This window comes from Chlorocebus sabaeus, chromosome 11 (genome assembly GCF_047675955.1).
Source record: "Chlorocebus sabaeus isolate Y175 chromosome 11, mChlSab1.0.hap1, whole genome shotgun sequence".
Taxonomy (NCBI): domain Eukaryota; kingdom Metazoa; phylum Chordata; class Mammalia; order Primates; family Cercopithecidae; genus Chlorocebus; species Chlorocebus sabaeus.
In genome coordinates, this window is record NC_132914.1 from 63,366,806 (window position 1) to 63,384,477 (window position 17,672).

The 17,672-nt window shown below is 39.2% G+C and overlaps 1 protein-coding gene across 1 annotated transcript; it reads right to left on the reverse strand.

Annotated features, from left to right (window-relative positions):
- Nucleotides 1-6,718: 6,718 nt before the first annotated feature.
- LLPH (LLP homolog, long-term synaptic facilitation factor) lies at nt 6,719-13,751 on the reverse strand. The gene is made up of 3 exons (XM_008003925.3): nt 13,662-13,751; nt 12,090-12,307; nt 6,719-7,098 (listed from the first exon to the last, which is right to left on the reverse strand). Exons 2-3 carry the CDS (start codon nt 12,298-12,300, stop codon nt 6,920-6,922), a joined length of 390 nt encoding a protein of 129 aa, XP_008002116.1. The 5' UTR covers nt 12,301-12,307; nt 13,662-13,751; the 3' UTR covers nt 6,719-6,919.
- Nucleotides 13,752-17,672: the final 3,921 nt, after the last annotated feature.

Genomic DNA, 17,672 nt, shown 5'->3' on the forward strand with positions numbered 1-17,672 from the left:
GTTTAAAGCAGATGTTTATAACATTTTTCCATACTTTAAAGTGGAATTTAATGGAATGAATACCAGACCTAACATTAACAAAATTAAAGAGATTTCATATTTTATTTCCACCAAAAGATACTTAAGTCTACAGTTATGTAGTGCCAAAAAACTATGTAGAGCAAAACAAGCATGGTACATTTCAAAGATGACAATTTATTATGAGGCATTTTTTTTTTTTTGGCTGAAAAGAACTTTAACAGCTTTCAACCGAAATTCCAAGAACAGTTGGCCCTCTGTATCTGTGAATTCTGCATTTGTGGCTTTGTCCTGAGTTTAAAAATATTCAAAAGAAAACTACAGTTGCATCTATACTGAACATGTACAGATTTTTTTCTTATCATTATTCCCTAAATAATACAGTATAACAACTATTTACATAGCATTTTCATTGTATTACTATAAGTAATCTAGAGATGATTTAAAGTACAGTCATGCATTGCATGATGACATTTCAGTCAATATAGACAGTGGCCCCATTAAGATTACAGTGGAGCTGAAAAATTCCTATGGCCCAGTGACACTGTAGCCATCTTAACATCACAGTGCAACGCATTACTCACATTTGTGGTGATGCTGGTGTAAACAAACCTACTGTGCTGTCAGTCATAAAAAGGTATAGCACATACAATTGTATAGTTCATAATACTTGATAATAATGACTATGGTTTATGGCTTTACTATACTTTTTATTTTAGAGTGTACTCCTTCTACTTAAAGAAAAAGTTGACTGTAAACAGCCTCAGGCAGGTCCTTCAGGAGGTATTGCACAAGAAGGTGTTGATCTCATAGGAGATGGCAGTTCCATGCCTGTTATTGCCCGTGAAGACCTTGCAGTGGGACAAGCTGTGGAGGTGGGAGACAGTGTAGATGGAGGCTAATGTGTTTGTGTCTTAGTTTTTAACAAAAAAGCTTAACAAGTAAGAAAAGAAGTTTAAAAACTTTAAAACTGTGGAAATAGAAAAAAGCTTATAAAAATATAAAATATTTGTGTGCAGCTGTACAATGTATTTATGCTTTAAGCTAATGTTATGACAAAAGGGTTATACAGTTTAAAAAATTAAAACGTTTATAAAGTAAAAAAGTTAAAGGAAGCTAATTTATTATTGAAGAACATTTTTTGTAAGTTTAGTGTAGCCTAAGCGCACAGTGTGTATAAAGTCTACAGCAGGCCAAGTGCAGTGGCTCACACCTGTAATCCCAGCACTTTGGGAGGCTGAGGCAGGTGGATCACCTGAGGTCAGGAGTTCGAGTCTAGCCTGACCAACATGGTGAAACCTCATCTCTACTAAAAATAAAAAATTAGCTGGGCGTGGTGGTACATGCCTGTAATCCCAGCTACTTGGGAGGTTGAGGCAGGAGAATCACTTGAATCCAGGAGGTGGAGGTTGAGGTGAGCTGAGATTGTACCATTGTACTCCAGCCTAGGCAACAAGAGCGAAACTCCGTCTCAAAAAAAAAAAAAAAAGTCTACAGCAGTATACAGTCATGTCTGAGACCTTCACATTCACTCATGGCTCACTCACTGACTCATCCCAAGCACCAGTCCTGCAAGCACTATTCCTAAGTGCCCTATACAGGTGTACCATTTTTTATCTTTTACACTGTACTTTACTGTACCTTTTCTATGTTTAGATATACAAATACTTCCCATTGTGATACAACTGCCAACAGTACTCAGTATAGTAACTGACAGATTTGTAGCCTAGGAGCAATAGGTAATATCACATAGCCTAAGTGTAGTAGGCTATACCATTTAGATTTGTGTAAGTACAGTCTATGAGGTTCACACAATGATTAACGATATTACCTAATGACACACTTCTCAGAACACATCCCAGTCATTAAGTGACATATGACTGTATATGGGAGGATGGGCATGGGTTATATGCAAATATTTCACCAGTTTATGTAAGCGATTCAAGCATCTGTGGATTTTGGTATCTGCAAAGGTCCTGGCACCAATCCCCAATAGATTCTGAGGGATAACTGAACGATGTTTGAATCCGTCTTGCTACATTCCAACCAAATGCCTGTCCACCTTAGGCTGACACCCCAAGGCTCCCATTTCAGCTCCCAAAATCTTGGTTAGAAGGTGCTTCCTTAAATCAAATAAAAGTCTGTCTCTCTGTAGCTTTCCATCATAGGTATTCATTCTATACTCTGGGACAAGCGGCCTTGCTCACTACTTAACAGCTGCATGACTTTTGGTAAATTTGTTAACCTTTCAAACTGTTTTCTCATCTGAAAATAGGGATAATTAGAGTATTGATCCCACAGTGTTTTAAGGATTAAATAATATACGTAAAGCATTTAAGAGAGTACGCATTCTCTAAATGCTGGCTGTTGGGTTATTTTTACTGCTTGCCTACCAAATTAACCTTATTTGGCAACACATTATATTTTTTCCCCTGCTCTAAAATAACCGCAAAAGAACCTTGGCATTCAACTGTGGAAAATTTAGGGTTCTTTTTGTAAGCAGGCCCAAGAATGGCCCTGGGCCTCCTGGCTACCTGACAGTCCTCTGGGGACAGGAGAGTGACCTTTGACCTGATGTAAGTACTTAACAGTCCCACCTCACCCCTAAACATTTCCTTGTAAAATTGGTATGTGTCTACTGCAACCGTGTTTCTATTAATATATGCAGGCAAATAGAGGGAAAAAGACATATATTTTGTGTTTAGCACAAACTTGAATCACTCTGCCAGATGGCATCAGAAGTTAGTCACTTAACTAGTAAGGTTAGCCAACAGCTTAGCATCTGCATTTCTATTGTAGTATTTATAAATTTGGCAATACCTTAGATTCCTCCCAATTTTATGTTGTGATCAGCACTTCCCTAAACTACACATTGCTGCCCCTCACCATCACCACCAGTCCATTTCAGATACTTGATTCAAGTCATTTATAGCTATTTTTCTTCTCCAGCTCTTAAGCCATATCCTAGAAACATGGATCCAAATTTTGAAAATATCCAAATTTCCTAATAAGCAAATATATACTGCAGAATCTTTATTTGATGTAGCATATGAATTACATAGTGGGAAGAGATATCTACACTAATGTGACGTAGAAAACAGGATGTGGTCAAAACCATTACTTGATTCTACCTTAGAGGTTCAACTGCAGTTTGCGTTTCTTCTCTGATTAGTACCTTAGGCAACTAATGATCATGGCCTACACCTTCCCCTTTTGGACTGGTCAGCCCATTCCTAATGAAGCGTCACCTGGGGATATCCAGTCTGTCTTAGGTCCAGAGACTTGAGGAGGTTCTGTACATCATTATTCTACTTAAACGTGCTCTTTATCTGATCCTGAGCCCACATGAACCCAGTCTATCATAGGTTGACCCAAAAATAGGTATTCTATCCTAAAATCACCTTTCTCTCTTAGCAAGAATTTGCACATCCTTGAGAGGCAGAATGGCATTGTAAGAGTATAGGCTCTGGAGCCACACTGCCTAAATTTCAATCCCAGATTTCAGTTTTAGTTGTATGGCCTGTGTGCCTCAGTTTCCCCATGTGTAAACAGAGATTACATTAGTACCAAACTCAGATAACATTAGTACCAAACTCATTAGATTGCTGGGCAGATTAAATGAGTTAATACTTGAAGCAGGTTTGATCATCTTTAAATAATATTTTGATTTCAGACTTAATTTCTTAAAACACAAAAAGTGTTACATTCAATTCCTAATGTGATTTACCTCACTCAATCTAATTCCAAAATGATTTGGTGCTTACCTTGAGCTCCATCTTGTGGCTTTGCAGCAATTCTCTGGAAAATGTCAGGCAAAAAGATGACAAATTTCAAAAAGATAAGCTAATTATTTAAAAGATAAAAGGACTATGCTATACTTCTCGATTTGTAATCTTTAAAAATAAAGTGACAAAGATGTGACCATACCCCTGCACTAATTTTGAAATGCTAGTCTAAATTTCCTGCCAATATTTGGAGGTGGGGAGAATCTTGCTGGCAATCTTCAGGAACTCAGTGCCTTAGAGGCTACTCACAACACTGTGTCAGTAAACTTCTCTTCAGCAGTCACCTTTCCAGAGGCCATATGACACTTGAGAACATGATTCCCAAGCATGTTTTTTGGTAATGGTACTTTGATTTTTCATTTTGTTAACTTTTAAGTTAAATTCTGAATGGACAAACTTCATGAATGGACACACTGAAGTGAAAATCCTAACATCAGAGAGGCTCTGGATGAAAGCTCAAAGCTACTATCAGTAGAATCAAATTAGAGATTATCAGTCACAGAAACCATGAACATAACCCTAGCCCTGGTCTCTGACAATGCTGCCAAAATGTAAATAAGTGCCACGTGTGTAATATCACTGATGTAGACTTTATTTTTGAGATGGAGTTTCGCTCTCTTGCCCAGGCTGGAGAGCAATGGTGTGGTCTTGACTCACTGCAACCCCCGTCTCCCAGATTCAAGTGATTCTCCTGCCTCAGCCTCCCAAGTAGCTGGGATTATAGGCACCTGCCACCATGCCCAGTTAACTTTGTATTTTTAGTAGAGACAGGGTTTCACCTCTGGTCTCAAACTCCTGACCTCAGGTGATCCACCTGCCTCGGCCTCCCAAAGTGCTGGAATTTGGTGCCGGCCCCCCTTTTTTAAAAATCATAAAAAATGTCTACATTAGGCTGGGTGTGGTGGCTCACATGTGTAATTCCAGCACTTTGGGAGGCTGGGGCCAGTGGATTACTTGAGTCCAAGAGTTTGAGACCAGCCTGGGCAACATGGTAAAACCCTGTGTCTACAAAAATACAAAAATTAGCTGGGCGTGGTGGCACCCACCTGTAGTCCCAGCTACTGGTGAGGCTGAGGTGGGAAAATCACTTCAGCCTGGGAGGTGGAGGTTGCAGCGGAGCCACGCTTGTGCCAATCACTCCAGCCTGAGTGACAGAGTGAGACCCCAACTCAAAAAAAAAAAAAACGTAAATAATTCAGCTAGTGTATTTATAGACTGATATTGTCAGTGGCTTAACTGGATGTTTGCAATTTTTTTATTTTATGAATAAAAATATACATATCCACTTTTCCCTCACAAATGCTACTGTAATTCATACCTACACCAAAAGGCAACAAAAGTCATGAATGACATCTGTCTTTCAATTCATATCTTAGCTGTTAAGAAATTTTAAGCATTTAAAGTTATCTACCAACTTTTCAGTAAACTATTGAGAAAAATGAGAAAAGCCTACTATATTTAAATAATTCCAAGAGTTTACTGGCATCAAATTTTATAAGTTTAAATTTTCTGAAACATTTGGGTCATGTCCTCTTTATCTCTGTATTGTGCCCAATTTAGCAGTGTGCCTGACACAAAGTTTGTGACCTCATGACCAAGTGGCCTTATTCTAATATATCGCACATTTTACTTGAGTTCTCCTGGGAAGTTAACATCCTCTTCTAAACAGATACACAGCTCCCAGCCCTATGAGAGCAGAAATCTTATCTTATTCAATCTGTCCCAAGCATCTGGAAAGTCCCTGGCACATACTAGGCACTCAGTATTTGGTTGTTCCAGTAAACATATGAGATGGTTAATCTGATTATAGTGAAATTCAGAGGGAATGCTAAGTTTAGATTGCTTAACTAAAAGTAAATTTAAATAAAAGTGAATTTAGCAAACTGTAGTAAGATAGATTTAACTAAAAATCATTTCTCAGAAAACTAGTTTCAAAGAGTAGAAGTTAAACAGGTTTCTTTACCGCTGGAACCCTGTAGGATTATTCTAATCTTAAATTAAAATCTTTTGTAAATCATCAAGTATGTAGCATTTCCCAAATTGATATGAACACAATTTATTTATTTTTTAACCAAGCATCCAGAGAAACTGATTCTGAAGAACACACTCTGGAAATGCTGCATGATACTATATTACGCTACACATGAACACTAAAGAACATTAAATCAGTTTCCATGAAAAACCTGAAATGTTCTAATTTCCTAAAAATCATACTGACTTGTATATGTTAATATTCTACCTAAAATTAAAACAAGAAAACATTTAATTGAAGAATCTGGTCTTCTCTAGGGCTAAAAAACCTTAAGCATATATGAAAGAAAAAAAAATCAAACTTGAAGATCTACACACAAAATATCTTTTATTCTGTGGAATCAAAGCTCCACACAAGTACTTTATAAGATCCATTAATGTATTTTTTTTTTTTTTGAGACAGAGTCCTGCTCCGTTGCCCAGGGTGGAGTGCAGTGGGGCAATCTCGGCTCATTGCAACCTCCACCTCCTGGGTTCAAGCGATTCTCCTGCCTCAGCCTCCTGAGTAGCTGGGACTACAGGTGCGCGCCACCATGCTCAACTGATTTCGTATTTTTAGTAGAGATGGGGTTTCACCATATTAGCCAGGCTGGTCTTGAAATGACCTGGTGATCCACCTGCCTCGGCCTCCCGAAGTGCTGGGATTACAGGTGTGAGCCACCGTGCCCGGGCCCTAATGTTGTATTTTTAAACGATATGATTATACAACAGCTTTCTTTAAATCTGAGTTCACAAAAATTTGTCAGTACATCATCTGTTTTATCTCTACTGACTATAATTACCACTTGTAAGAACGTCTAACCACATTAATACCTGACAGAACTTTGAGGCCTGATTATAACTGGATATTGGGTAGCATCCAATTAAAGTATCAGTAGAGCTTGTTTGTATCAAAGAAAATATTTTATTTAAGTTCCCAAAACAAACTTGAGGAGTTATGCTGGGTTTGAACTGCAGAAAAAAGGCCAAGTTAAAATAGGAAAACAAATAGTTTTCATTTGGTGGCAGCTGAAATCAAAGTATACATGTGTATACATTCTAATCCATCATCTATCCCGTGTGGCATTTTCCAAGGTTTTAAGAGTCTACCAGGCCAAACCCTTTGCCACTTTCACTGCTTTTGCTTTGCTTTTCCCCTTTCCTTTCTCTCGCTTTGCCTTCAGCCTTTTTCTTTGCCTTTGGTTCATCCATATTGGGTACTGTCCATGCTGGTCTAGAAGAGTCTTTTTGTTTCTCTTAATATCAGTCTCCATTTTCATGTCATCTGCATAAAAAGATGGAAGAACTGTTAACATCATGTATGAAAAAAAACCACCCTGTGTATTAGCATACATATTAATGCACTGAGCATATTAATGCACTGAGAACATCAGAACACTAGAACTGAAGGTAGACCGAAAATAGAGAAGAAAAAACTTTCTAAAGAATGTTGGCATGATCTTCCTTAGAATAATAATGTTAAATAGGAAACATTTAGGATGCATGCTTCTGAGTTAGTACATTAGTAGATATATGGTTCTGAGCACATGTGAGTTACAAGAACATTTCTCATACTAAGTGATTCCTTGAGTTAAGCCAGTAAGCCCACCTACACTTCTAAGGGATAGACCTTAGATGTAATGAACTGATTAGGAATGTCTGGCCATTTCTTATGAACTTGAACTAAATTAAAATGAACTGAGAACGAACTTCTAATGAACTCGATGGAGTAGTCAGCAGCAGGGTTGTAATGGGAGAGACAGGCACTCAACAGAGAAGAAAGACCTGGACACATCCTGGGGCTGGCATACTTTTCCTAGCTAGGTAACACTCAGAGATCCAACTCTACTGATAGGAGACTTGGCAGGAAGCTCAGCGCAAGCATGCTGCGGTACACCTAGAACCTTCTCCACTGTGAAGGACACGTCCAGAGTCCTTCACTGGGACCTCTTTACCAGGATACACAAGGTCTTCTTTTATCTTGACTACCTGGCATTATATTAGATACTCATCATTGTTTCCACAGTATCTAGAATAGTGTCTGGTATATAACAGCCAATCAATAACTAGGTGTTGAATGATTATTTTAGGTGCTGCTCTAGTTTATGGGGATATAGTGGTCCATATGAGCTCCTAGCTCTCACAGAGTTTACGATGTTCTGTTGAGGGGAGAATAACTAAGCAAACAGAAAGAAAACCTCAGCCAGGTATAGTATCTACAGGCATCTGTAGTCTCAGCTATTCGGGAGACTGGGGTGGGAGGATCATTTGAGGCCAGGAGTTCAAGGCTGTTGTGGGCTTGGTCACGCCTGTGAATAGCCACTATACTCCAACCTGGGCAACAAAATGAGATCCTGTCTCCAAAAAAAAAAAAAAAGAACTGGTAGGTGCTGGTACGAACACATTAAGATAATGAGGTTTTTAGGCATGACAGTGATATAATCTGATTTACCTTCTGAAAAGATCACACTGGTGGATATGTAGAAGATAAATGAGAAGGGAACAAGAGCAGAAATGAGAAGTAAAAAGGCTCCAATAATAGTACAGGCAAGAGATGACAGCCATATGAATCAAGGTGAAAGCAGGAGAAAAATGGATACGGATTTCTAACGTATTTTTAGGACAATCAGTAAGACTTGCTAATGGTTTAGATGTGGGGAATAAAGGAAAGAGGAATCAAGGATGATTACTAGGTTTATGGCTTAAGAAATTAGGCAGGCAGTTGAAAGAGTAGAAATAAGGAAAAACATGAACTTGAGGGTAGAGATGAGAACCAAATTGATAACACATAGATTACTAAGTGTGGAGACTCCCTCAGTCTCAATCCCACCAACCTTTAGCTCCTAAAATATCTAAGAATAGGGGCATCCAGACATTCCCCAGGCAGGACATAAAAGAATTTCTCTCTGGGGATGATGATAAAAAAAAAAAAAAAAGACAACAGATTCTGATATAAGAGGTCTCCGAATAAAACCTCCTGGAGCCATTCCAGTTCTTCTATACATCTAGTAGTTGATATAACCTCTCCCACACCTTGTCTCCCTCCAGCTTCCAATTATCATTGTAGTGCCGCACTTTTAAATACAAACAACGACCACTGATCACCAGATATTTGAGAAATGCTTCTAATATGAAAGAAAGAGACAAAAGTAAAGGAATGGAATGGCTTGGGAGGGAATTCCAAGAGGAAAGACACACAATACATACCACAGATAAAAATTTCAAAAGGAAACTGTAATTAATACCCTTAGGAAAATCAGAGAAGATATAAGCCCATTTAGAACACAGAATTCATGACTCAAGGGGCATTTACAAAACACAAAGAACACAAAGCTATGAAAAAAGAACAATAGGCCAGGCAAGGTGGCTCATGCCTGTAATCCCAGCACTTTGGGAGGTCAAGGTGGGTGGATCATGAGGTCAGGAGATCGAGACCATCCTGGCTAACACGGTGAAACCCTGCCTCTACTAAAAATACAAAAAGTTAGCCAGGCGAGGTGGCGGGCGCTTGTAGTCCCAGCTACTTGGGAAGCTGAGGCAGAAGAATGGTGTGAACCCGGGAGGTGGAGCTTGCAGTGAGCTGAGATTACGCTGCTGCACTCCAGCCTGGGAGACAGGCGAGACTCTGTCTCAAAAAACAAAAAAACAAAAAAAAAAGAATAAAAGGAAAAAAAAGAAAAAGAAAAAGGAACATTAAAAAAAAAAAGAAAAACTTTTAGAAATTAAAAATATAAGAGTAAACCAAATAATAAGAACCAGAATACAAGGTCAAGGAAATTAGAGGGTATAACAAAAGAAACAGAGAACAGGAGAACAGGAGAGAAAAGAAAACAGGATCAATCCAAAAGAATCAAGAGTGGATGGGCATCTGGTATCTAGAACATATAAAAAACTCTTAACCCGATAAAAAAAGACAAACAACGTAACTGAAAAACGAGGCAAAAGACTTGAGTAGACCTTTCTTCAAAAAGATACACAAATGGTCAATAAGCATATGAAAAAATGTTCAGCCAGACACAGTGGCTCACACCTGTAATCCCAGCACTTTGGGAGGCTGAGGCAGGTGGATCACTTGAGGTCAGGAGTTCAAGACCAGCCTGGCCAATATGGTGAAACTCCATCTCTACTAAAAATGCAAAATTCAGCTGGGCATGGTGGCACATGCCTATAATCCCAGCTACTTGGGAGTCTGAGGCAGGAGAATTGCTTGAACCCGGGAGGCAGAGGTTGTGGTGAGCTGAGATCATGCCACTGCACTCCAGCCTGGGCAACAGTGAGACTCCATCTCAAAAAACAAAACAAAACAAAACAAAAACAAAACAAAACAAAACAACAAAAAAAAAACAGTTTATTCAACGTCATTAGTCATTAGGAAACTTCAAATCAAAATCACAATGAGAATCTATTTCATACCCACTAAGATGACTATAATCCAAAAATGGAAAACAAGTATTAGTGAGGATGTGAAGAAACTCAAATACTCAAACACTGCAGGTGGGAATGTAATATAGTGTGGCTGATGTGGAAAACATCAAAAAGAATTACCATATGACCCAGCAATTCCACTTATCAAACAAAACCTTGTGCACCTGAATGTTCACAGCAGCATATTCACAACACCCATAAAGGGAAATAAATCTAAATGTCCAGCAACTGTTGAACAGATATGAAACGTGGTACATGCAATGGACTATTATTTAGCCTTAAAAAGAAAGGAAGTACTGATATACGCTACAATGTGGGTGACCTTCAAAAGCACCACACTAAGGGAAATAAGCCAGGCACAAAGGTATTATACGATTCCATTTGTAAGAAATATTCAAAACAGGTAAATCCACACACGAAAAAAGCACATTAGTGGTTGCCAGAGGCTGGGGGTAGGAGGAGGAGAGACAGACTCCTTAATGGGTATTAAGTTTTATTTTGGGGTGAGGAACGTGTTTTGGAACTAGAGGTGATGGTTGCACAACATGAATGTACTAAATACCACTGAACTGTACACTTTAAAATGCATAATTTTATGTTATGTGGATTTTGTCTTAACAACCAAAAAGAACCAATAGGGAGGGGTGACGTGTGTGTGAGGAAATGAAAACAGCAAGTTATGGCAAGTGTTTCAAAAAGTTTCAAGGACAGCTGAAATAAAGCAGCAGATTGAGAGAACTTGAGGTCAAGGGAGAAATTTTTCTTTCTGTCTTTTGACATTGAACATCCCAGAACACATCTATGCTGTTGGCAATGACCCAGTGGAGGAGACTGATAAGGCAGATGCCATGAGTACAACCCCTGAGAATGTAATGGGGGAGAGGATTCAGAACACAAGTGGAGAAACTGGCTTTGGAGAGAACATTAATAAAAAAGGGAAAACAGACTATACATCTGAATTCTTATAGACTTGGGTAGTGGAAAGATGAGGATATTTCTGTTGGTTGGCCCCTTTTTCTCACAGAAGTTGAAGTTAAATGCTTTTTGTAACTTTTATTCATATGGAGTGGGAGAAGGATGAAATGGGAAGAAGAAAAAGTTAAAAACAGTCATTTTTAAAGGGAAAAAAAATCCCTAAGGTTGCAAGATTGAGAATACTGCTCTCTTCCTTGGGCATAAGACATCAAATAAATGTATTTCTATTTTAAAGTCTGGGTATTGCAAATGCTTAATTTAGTTTGCTGCCAAATTGGTGCATTAAATGTGCAAAAAGCAGCATTAAGTCTTAATCACTTCATGATTAAGACACAAAGGTTCCTAGAATCTGTCAAAATGAAATACTGAAACCCAGTGATTTTCAGGAAAATAGTATAAGGGCATAGGACTCATAGAATGGGAATTAGATCTTACAAAGAGTAAAATGAAGACCTATGCTGCCTAGGCCCTGAGTGAACTGTGTACCCTTCCAACCAGAGTGTGTCTAGATTTGTCTACTCCTGTAGAACTATTTATTCCTGAGACATGGAGGCTACTGTATAAGCACCAAAGACCCACTCTAAATAATCCAAAATATACCTATATACACGAACGGACTTGACAGATTTTTTTTTTTTTTTTAATGAAGCAGAGGGGCTGGGCACTGTGGCTCATGCCTGTAACCCAGTGCTTTGGAAGGCTGAGGTGGGAAGAATCCGCTTCAGCTCAGGAATTCAAGGCTGCAGGAAGCTATAATGACACCACTGCACTCTAGCCTAGGTGACAGAGGGAGGAGACCCTGCCTCAAAAAAAAAAAAAAAAAAAAAAAAAAAAAAAATTAGAGAAAGAAAGAAAAAGAAGCAGCAGCACACTCACCTTTTTCATCTTTTACCTCACATTGCATTTTCTCTTGGCAATGTTTGCGTTTGGGTACCACCACAGTTGCTATCTCTTGAACATCTTTCATTAAAACATCACCTTCTAGTTTGAGAATACTTTTAAGCCTGCTGAGCTCCTTTGGGGCATTCTTTTTTCTCTTTTCAGCACGCATCTTTCTTTTCCACTTACTCCGTAAGCTTTTAGCCATGTTTTACCTGAAGTTAGCAAAAAAATACATTCAAAAGCAAATCTTTAATATAAAAAAGAAAAAAGGCAAATCCTTAGAAAACCAGGCCAACAGGTATCTCTACAAAACAAGTGAAAAGTAAAACTCTTCAATCTGTTCACTTTTTATGACAACATGCAACTTATATGAAGATCAACATGGTACATACAGTCACTAAATAACAATTAAGATATCAAATCAAACTTGTAGTCATAAGCAAACTACAAATCAAACCAATTCTGAAAGCACCTTGAATTTCTTTACAAAATACAGAAATTTAATTTCCCCAGAATGCAAGAGCGTCATCACCTTACATTTACGCAACAGCTTACAAATTACAAAACGATTTTTTTAACACTTCACCTCATCTTCATTATCCATCCTCTTAAGCCAACTTAACGACTCTAAACTTACCTATTCCTACTCTTGTTTTCTTTCCACTCAGTTGGGCCCTAAATCCTCCACAAGGTGCTCAGTGTGATCTTTTAAAAGAGCATTCACTGCCTTTCTTCAAGTTATTTAAAGACCTCCCTCATATATATTCAAGATCTACAAGGTCATTGTTAGATGTAGATCTTGAATCTACATCTTGACCTACAAGGTAGATCTTGACCTACAAGGTCATGTTATCTGTCCCCTGCCTCCTTCAACTCTATTTCATTTCATTCTCTATCCCCATCCCCGCAGGCTCCAACTACGTCTGAAAAGAGTCCAAACTATCTCTAAGTCAGTGCCTTCACGTTTGCTGTCCCTATGCCTGGCAACTGCTCTTCTCAAGGCTTGCTCCTTCATTCGATACCTCAGAAAGGACTCCTCTGATCTCCGTAAGCTCCCTTCCCTGCTTAATAGGTGTTACAACCTGAAACTACTGTTTTCTGTCACACTCCCCACCCTCTCCCCAGACTGCAGACTCCACGAAGGTAGAGGGAAAGGTCTTTTTCACTGCTGGATGGCCCAGTGCACAGAATTTTGCATACTTGTTGAACGAATGACTAACATTTTTTGAACGCCGGCAATCACCAACTCATTCCGCTCCCTTGTCTACATAACTCAACCCTTGCGAGGGGCTAGGAAAGCGGGCGGTAAACAACCTTGAGGGCCGAAGTTAACTTCAGCGGGAGTAAACAACAGGGGAGAGGGCTCCACTTTACCCAGTGCACTCGGAAGCCGGAGGGCCCCCACCAAGAAGAGCACGGCGAACCTTCGCCCTCAACCAAGGCCTGCATCGCCGGACCGGAGCTCAAGTATAGCCCACGAAGTGTCAAGAAACGAAATTCTCCAGGGGTGACGGAATCAAGTCCCAAGTGCCCTGTCTCACTGCACCCGTGACGCACCGAACTCACCTGAAAAACCAACACACACGCCTCAGGATCACGCCGACCGGAAGTCTTTGCACTTCCGTCTTCCGGGCAGAGGACACCCGGGCCGGACGCAGTGCATGCCGGGAGACAAAATGTCACAAGAAGCCTTGAGAGGCGGGATTTTGGAAGCCGGGCGCTGACGAGCTTCCTTCTTTGGTGTGATCGCGGACCTAGAAACTTGGTCCGTCCCATACAGGTGTAAGTAGAAGTCGGATTTGGAGAATGCGGAAGCGTGTGCCAGTCAAGGTTAGGCTCCAGGTAGGTCCGCTTTCCGGACGTGGGCAGGGTAACCCCGAAACTAACCAATGAAGTGAACCTGACCAGGGGACCCTGCTGGTCAGATAGCGAGCTCCGAGCCGACCTTTAGATCTGACCTCACCGTTTACAGGATACTCATATATTTCCTTAGATCAACTCAGCCTAGATCAGGTGTTCTTCCAGAGGCCGTATTGAGATCATTTTTATTTGCAGCCTGTGAATTTTCTCATCTCGGGTGATGGCCTCACAGTTGTACACACATGTCAAACCGTATCAAACTGCACACTTTAAATATGTGCAACTTATTGCATGTCAGTTATACTCAAAGCTGTTACCAAAAACAGAAAACAAGCTTTTCCCACCCCAGAGAAGAATTTAAAGGGTAAAATGATCAAAGGATTTCAGTTCTACCAATGTTTACCTGTCTGATCACTTACATATCAAGACAGAATGCTAAACCTAGGACGATTGTCTTAGCTCACGAAGAACACTTACTTTGCAACTATTTCTAATGGCATAGGCTTTGGAACTATATAGGTCTGTGTTGTATTCTTGCTTTCAATACTTGTGAACGATATGGGTGAGTAACTAATGTCATAAGGGCCTGAATTTCCTTGTCCCTAAAGTGAACATAATACAACCTAATTGATACTGTAAGAGTTCAACAGATGGTACCCTTTTTACATTATACTTTCAAACGTATAGCTGACAGTACTATTTGTAAGCAATGTTTCTAGAGATTTACGACATATACCCAAAAAACATGTCTTTGATGATGTCCTGGTAAATTCCTGCTGGTTGCTAGAAAAGAGGGTTCTGAGGCAATCTATGGGTACCTTTTTTCTTTAATTTTGTGTCCTTTATGAAACCATGCATAGTATGGAAAATACTGAATTCAGAATATAGCAAGGTTAAAGAGGCTGAAAAAAACTTAAAACATTTGATACAAAAAAAAGGAAGCATGCCTAAGAAACCTAGTTTCTTTAAATGAGATTTCGTCCTTATAAAGCAAGTGAATTTCTATTTTACAAGTTAACCATATACTGTACCTCATCTTTCAAATGAGAAGTTAGCTACCTCACCCAAAAATATATGTGCACATTGCATTTTAGAGAAAGCTCACATTCTGATAGTCCATATTTACTGTATCTTGTTTAACATACCAGGACAAGACTTTTGAATAGGCACTTGGCACCAGAAAAAATAATTTACCTATTATGAAAATGTCATGTTGTTAAAATACCATGCCATGATTTAGCATTACAAGTGCTTTAAACAGCTAAGTAAAACACCCTTTTACTCCTTTTTACTTATGTCCCCTCACCAGTTATATAAAACCAGTTCTAGAAGAGTTAAGTGGCCTTAGTATATTTAAAAGTCTAATTCATTCCTTCATTCATGCCTTTGAATATGCACTCGATAGGCACTATGCTGAATTTGCAAAGATGAAGGAAACTACTGTTTTTAGGAAACTTTATCCCTTAATGGACAAACAAGGCTTAAGGGTCCAACTAAACGTTGCAATGGCTCATCACAGAGCTAGAAGAAGCCTATATATAGAACTAGAGGCACAGTAGGTGGCCCTGAATACCTTACAGGAAGCAGACTGATTTTCTCATCCAAAAGGCATGCTACATGATGCAGAACAGTCAGTGGGGCCCCTGCAGTCAGGCCTCTCCCATGGAATCTCTGATCTGCACAATCACTTAGTAAGGAACAGGAAGACTTCTGGGATTCAGATAGTGACCCCATGTTGCCCATTCCCTAGATGATGGGGACTTCAAGACAAAGCTCTAGAAAGATGAAAGGAAAAAGTAAAAAGTATCTAAGTTCCTAGCTGCTCCAAAAAAAAGGCCTGCAGCTGGCTGTTGACCACTAATCCCTAGAAACGCATCAAGTAGACTGAAGCTAGGTCTGAGAAGAAATCAAGGCAGGTGTATACGGCCTACTGCATCTCTTTTCCCAAATTACATTCAAGAAATACAAAAGTTCTCAGATACTGCTGTTTCCTCATTTTTTTCCTCTTATCTGTTCTTCCTTTGGCCCTTGCACACTTGAGTTACCTGTTGCTCTGTCCAAGTCCTGCTAATTCCACTTCATTTATTTTTTATTTTTTATTTTTTTTGAGACAGAGTCTCACTCTGTCACCAGGCTGGAGTGCAGTGGTACAATCTTGGCTCACTGCAACCTCTGCCTCCCGGGTTCAAGCGATTCTTCTGGCTCAGCCTCCTGAGTAGCTGGGATTACAGGTGTGCGCCACTAGGCCCAGCTAATTTTGTATATTTAGTAGAGATGGGGTTTCGCCATGTTAGCCAGGCTGATCTTGAACTCCCAACCTCAGGTGATCTGCCCGCCTTGGTCTCCCAAAGTGCTGAGATTACAAGTGTGAGCCACCATGCCCAGCCCTAATTCCACTTTCTTACTATTAATATTTCTGGAGTCTGCGTATTTTCACCTTTACTTAATGCAATGCTTTAAAATGGTCTAGGTATATTCCCTACCTAGAAGAACTCATACCTGTACACAGTGGGACACATACACAGACTTACATACCACATAAAATTCATTGACAGAACACAGGAATAAACCAATGGTTAATTTATACAATGTAGTATTTTTATACCAAAGGATTATAAACTTCTTGGTCTTGGGATTCCTTTACACGCTTATTATATTGATTATATCAGAAATTAAAACAATTTTTTTTGAAAATTTAAGTCATTTAGAAAGAATAAATTTATTGTTAACATTTTTATGGAAACTATATTTTCTAAATAAAAATAATTTCGTGAAAATAATGGCATTGTTTTACATTTTTAAAATATCAGATCTGCTTTTGCTTATACAGAATCTTTAGTCACAAATCAGTCCATTCCACCTTTGAACTGAAAATAGTATTAATATGATCAGCTGACATTAATTAAGCACTTAGTTTAGTTTATACATCTATCTCATTTAATCCTTGTAACAGCCCAATAAGCTAGACATTATTATTATTCCCATTATGAAGATGAGGCAAAAGACCTAAGAAAGGATAAATAATTTGCCAAATGTCACTTAAGCATCTGGTCGGATTGCAAGGATTCTAATGTAGATGCTTTTACCCACCACGCTATGTTAAACTTGATTGCACTGCATCATGCACTTGATAATTCAACAATTAATGATAATAAAGTCAAATTTACATCTACAAATCATGCAAGGTTAAATTGATACTCCAAGTTTATTTCAACCTTAATAGCTGGGAAATACTTAGGGGGTGTTATGGGCTGAGTTGTAGTCCCCCCAAAATTCACATGAAGAAATCCTAATCCCAGCACTTCAGAATGTGACTGTATTTGGAGATAGGTTTTTAAAGAGATAATTAAGGAAAAATGTGGTCCTAAGTGTGGGTCCTAATCCAGTATGACTGGTATCCTCATAAGAAGAAGAAATTTGGGCACAGACAAGTACAGAGGGAAGGCCATTTAAAGACACAGGGAGAAGATGGCCATCTACAAATCCAAGAGAAAGGCCTCAAAGGAAACCAAGCCTTCTAACACCTTGATCTTGGACTTTTAGCCTCCAGAACTGTGGGAAAATAAATTTCTTGCTGAAGCCACCCAAGCTGTAGTACTTTGTTATGGCAGCCTAACAAAATAGTACAGTGACGGAATTTGACAAAATTTCATTGGTTACTGGTACACGGACCTGACACGCTGTGTGGACCAACACAAATGAAACCATAAGACAATA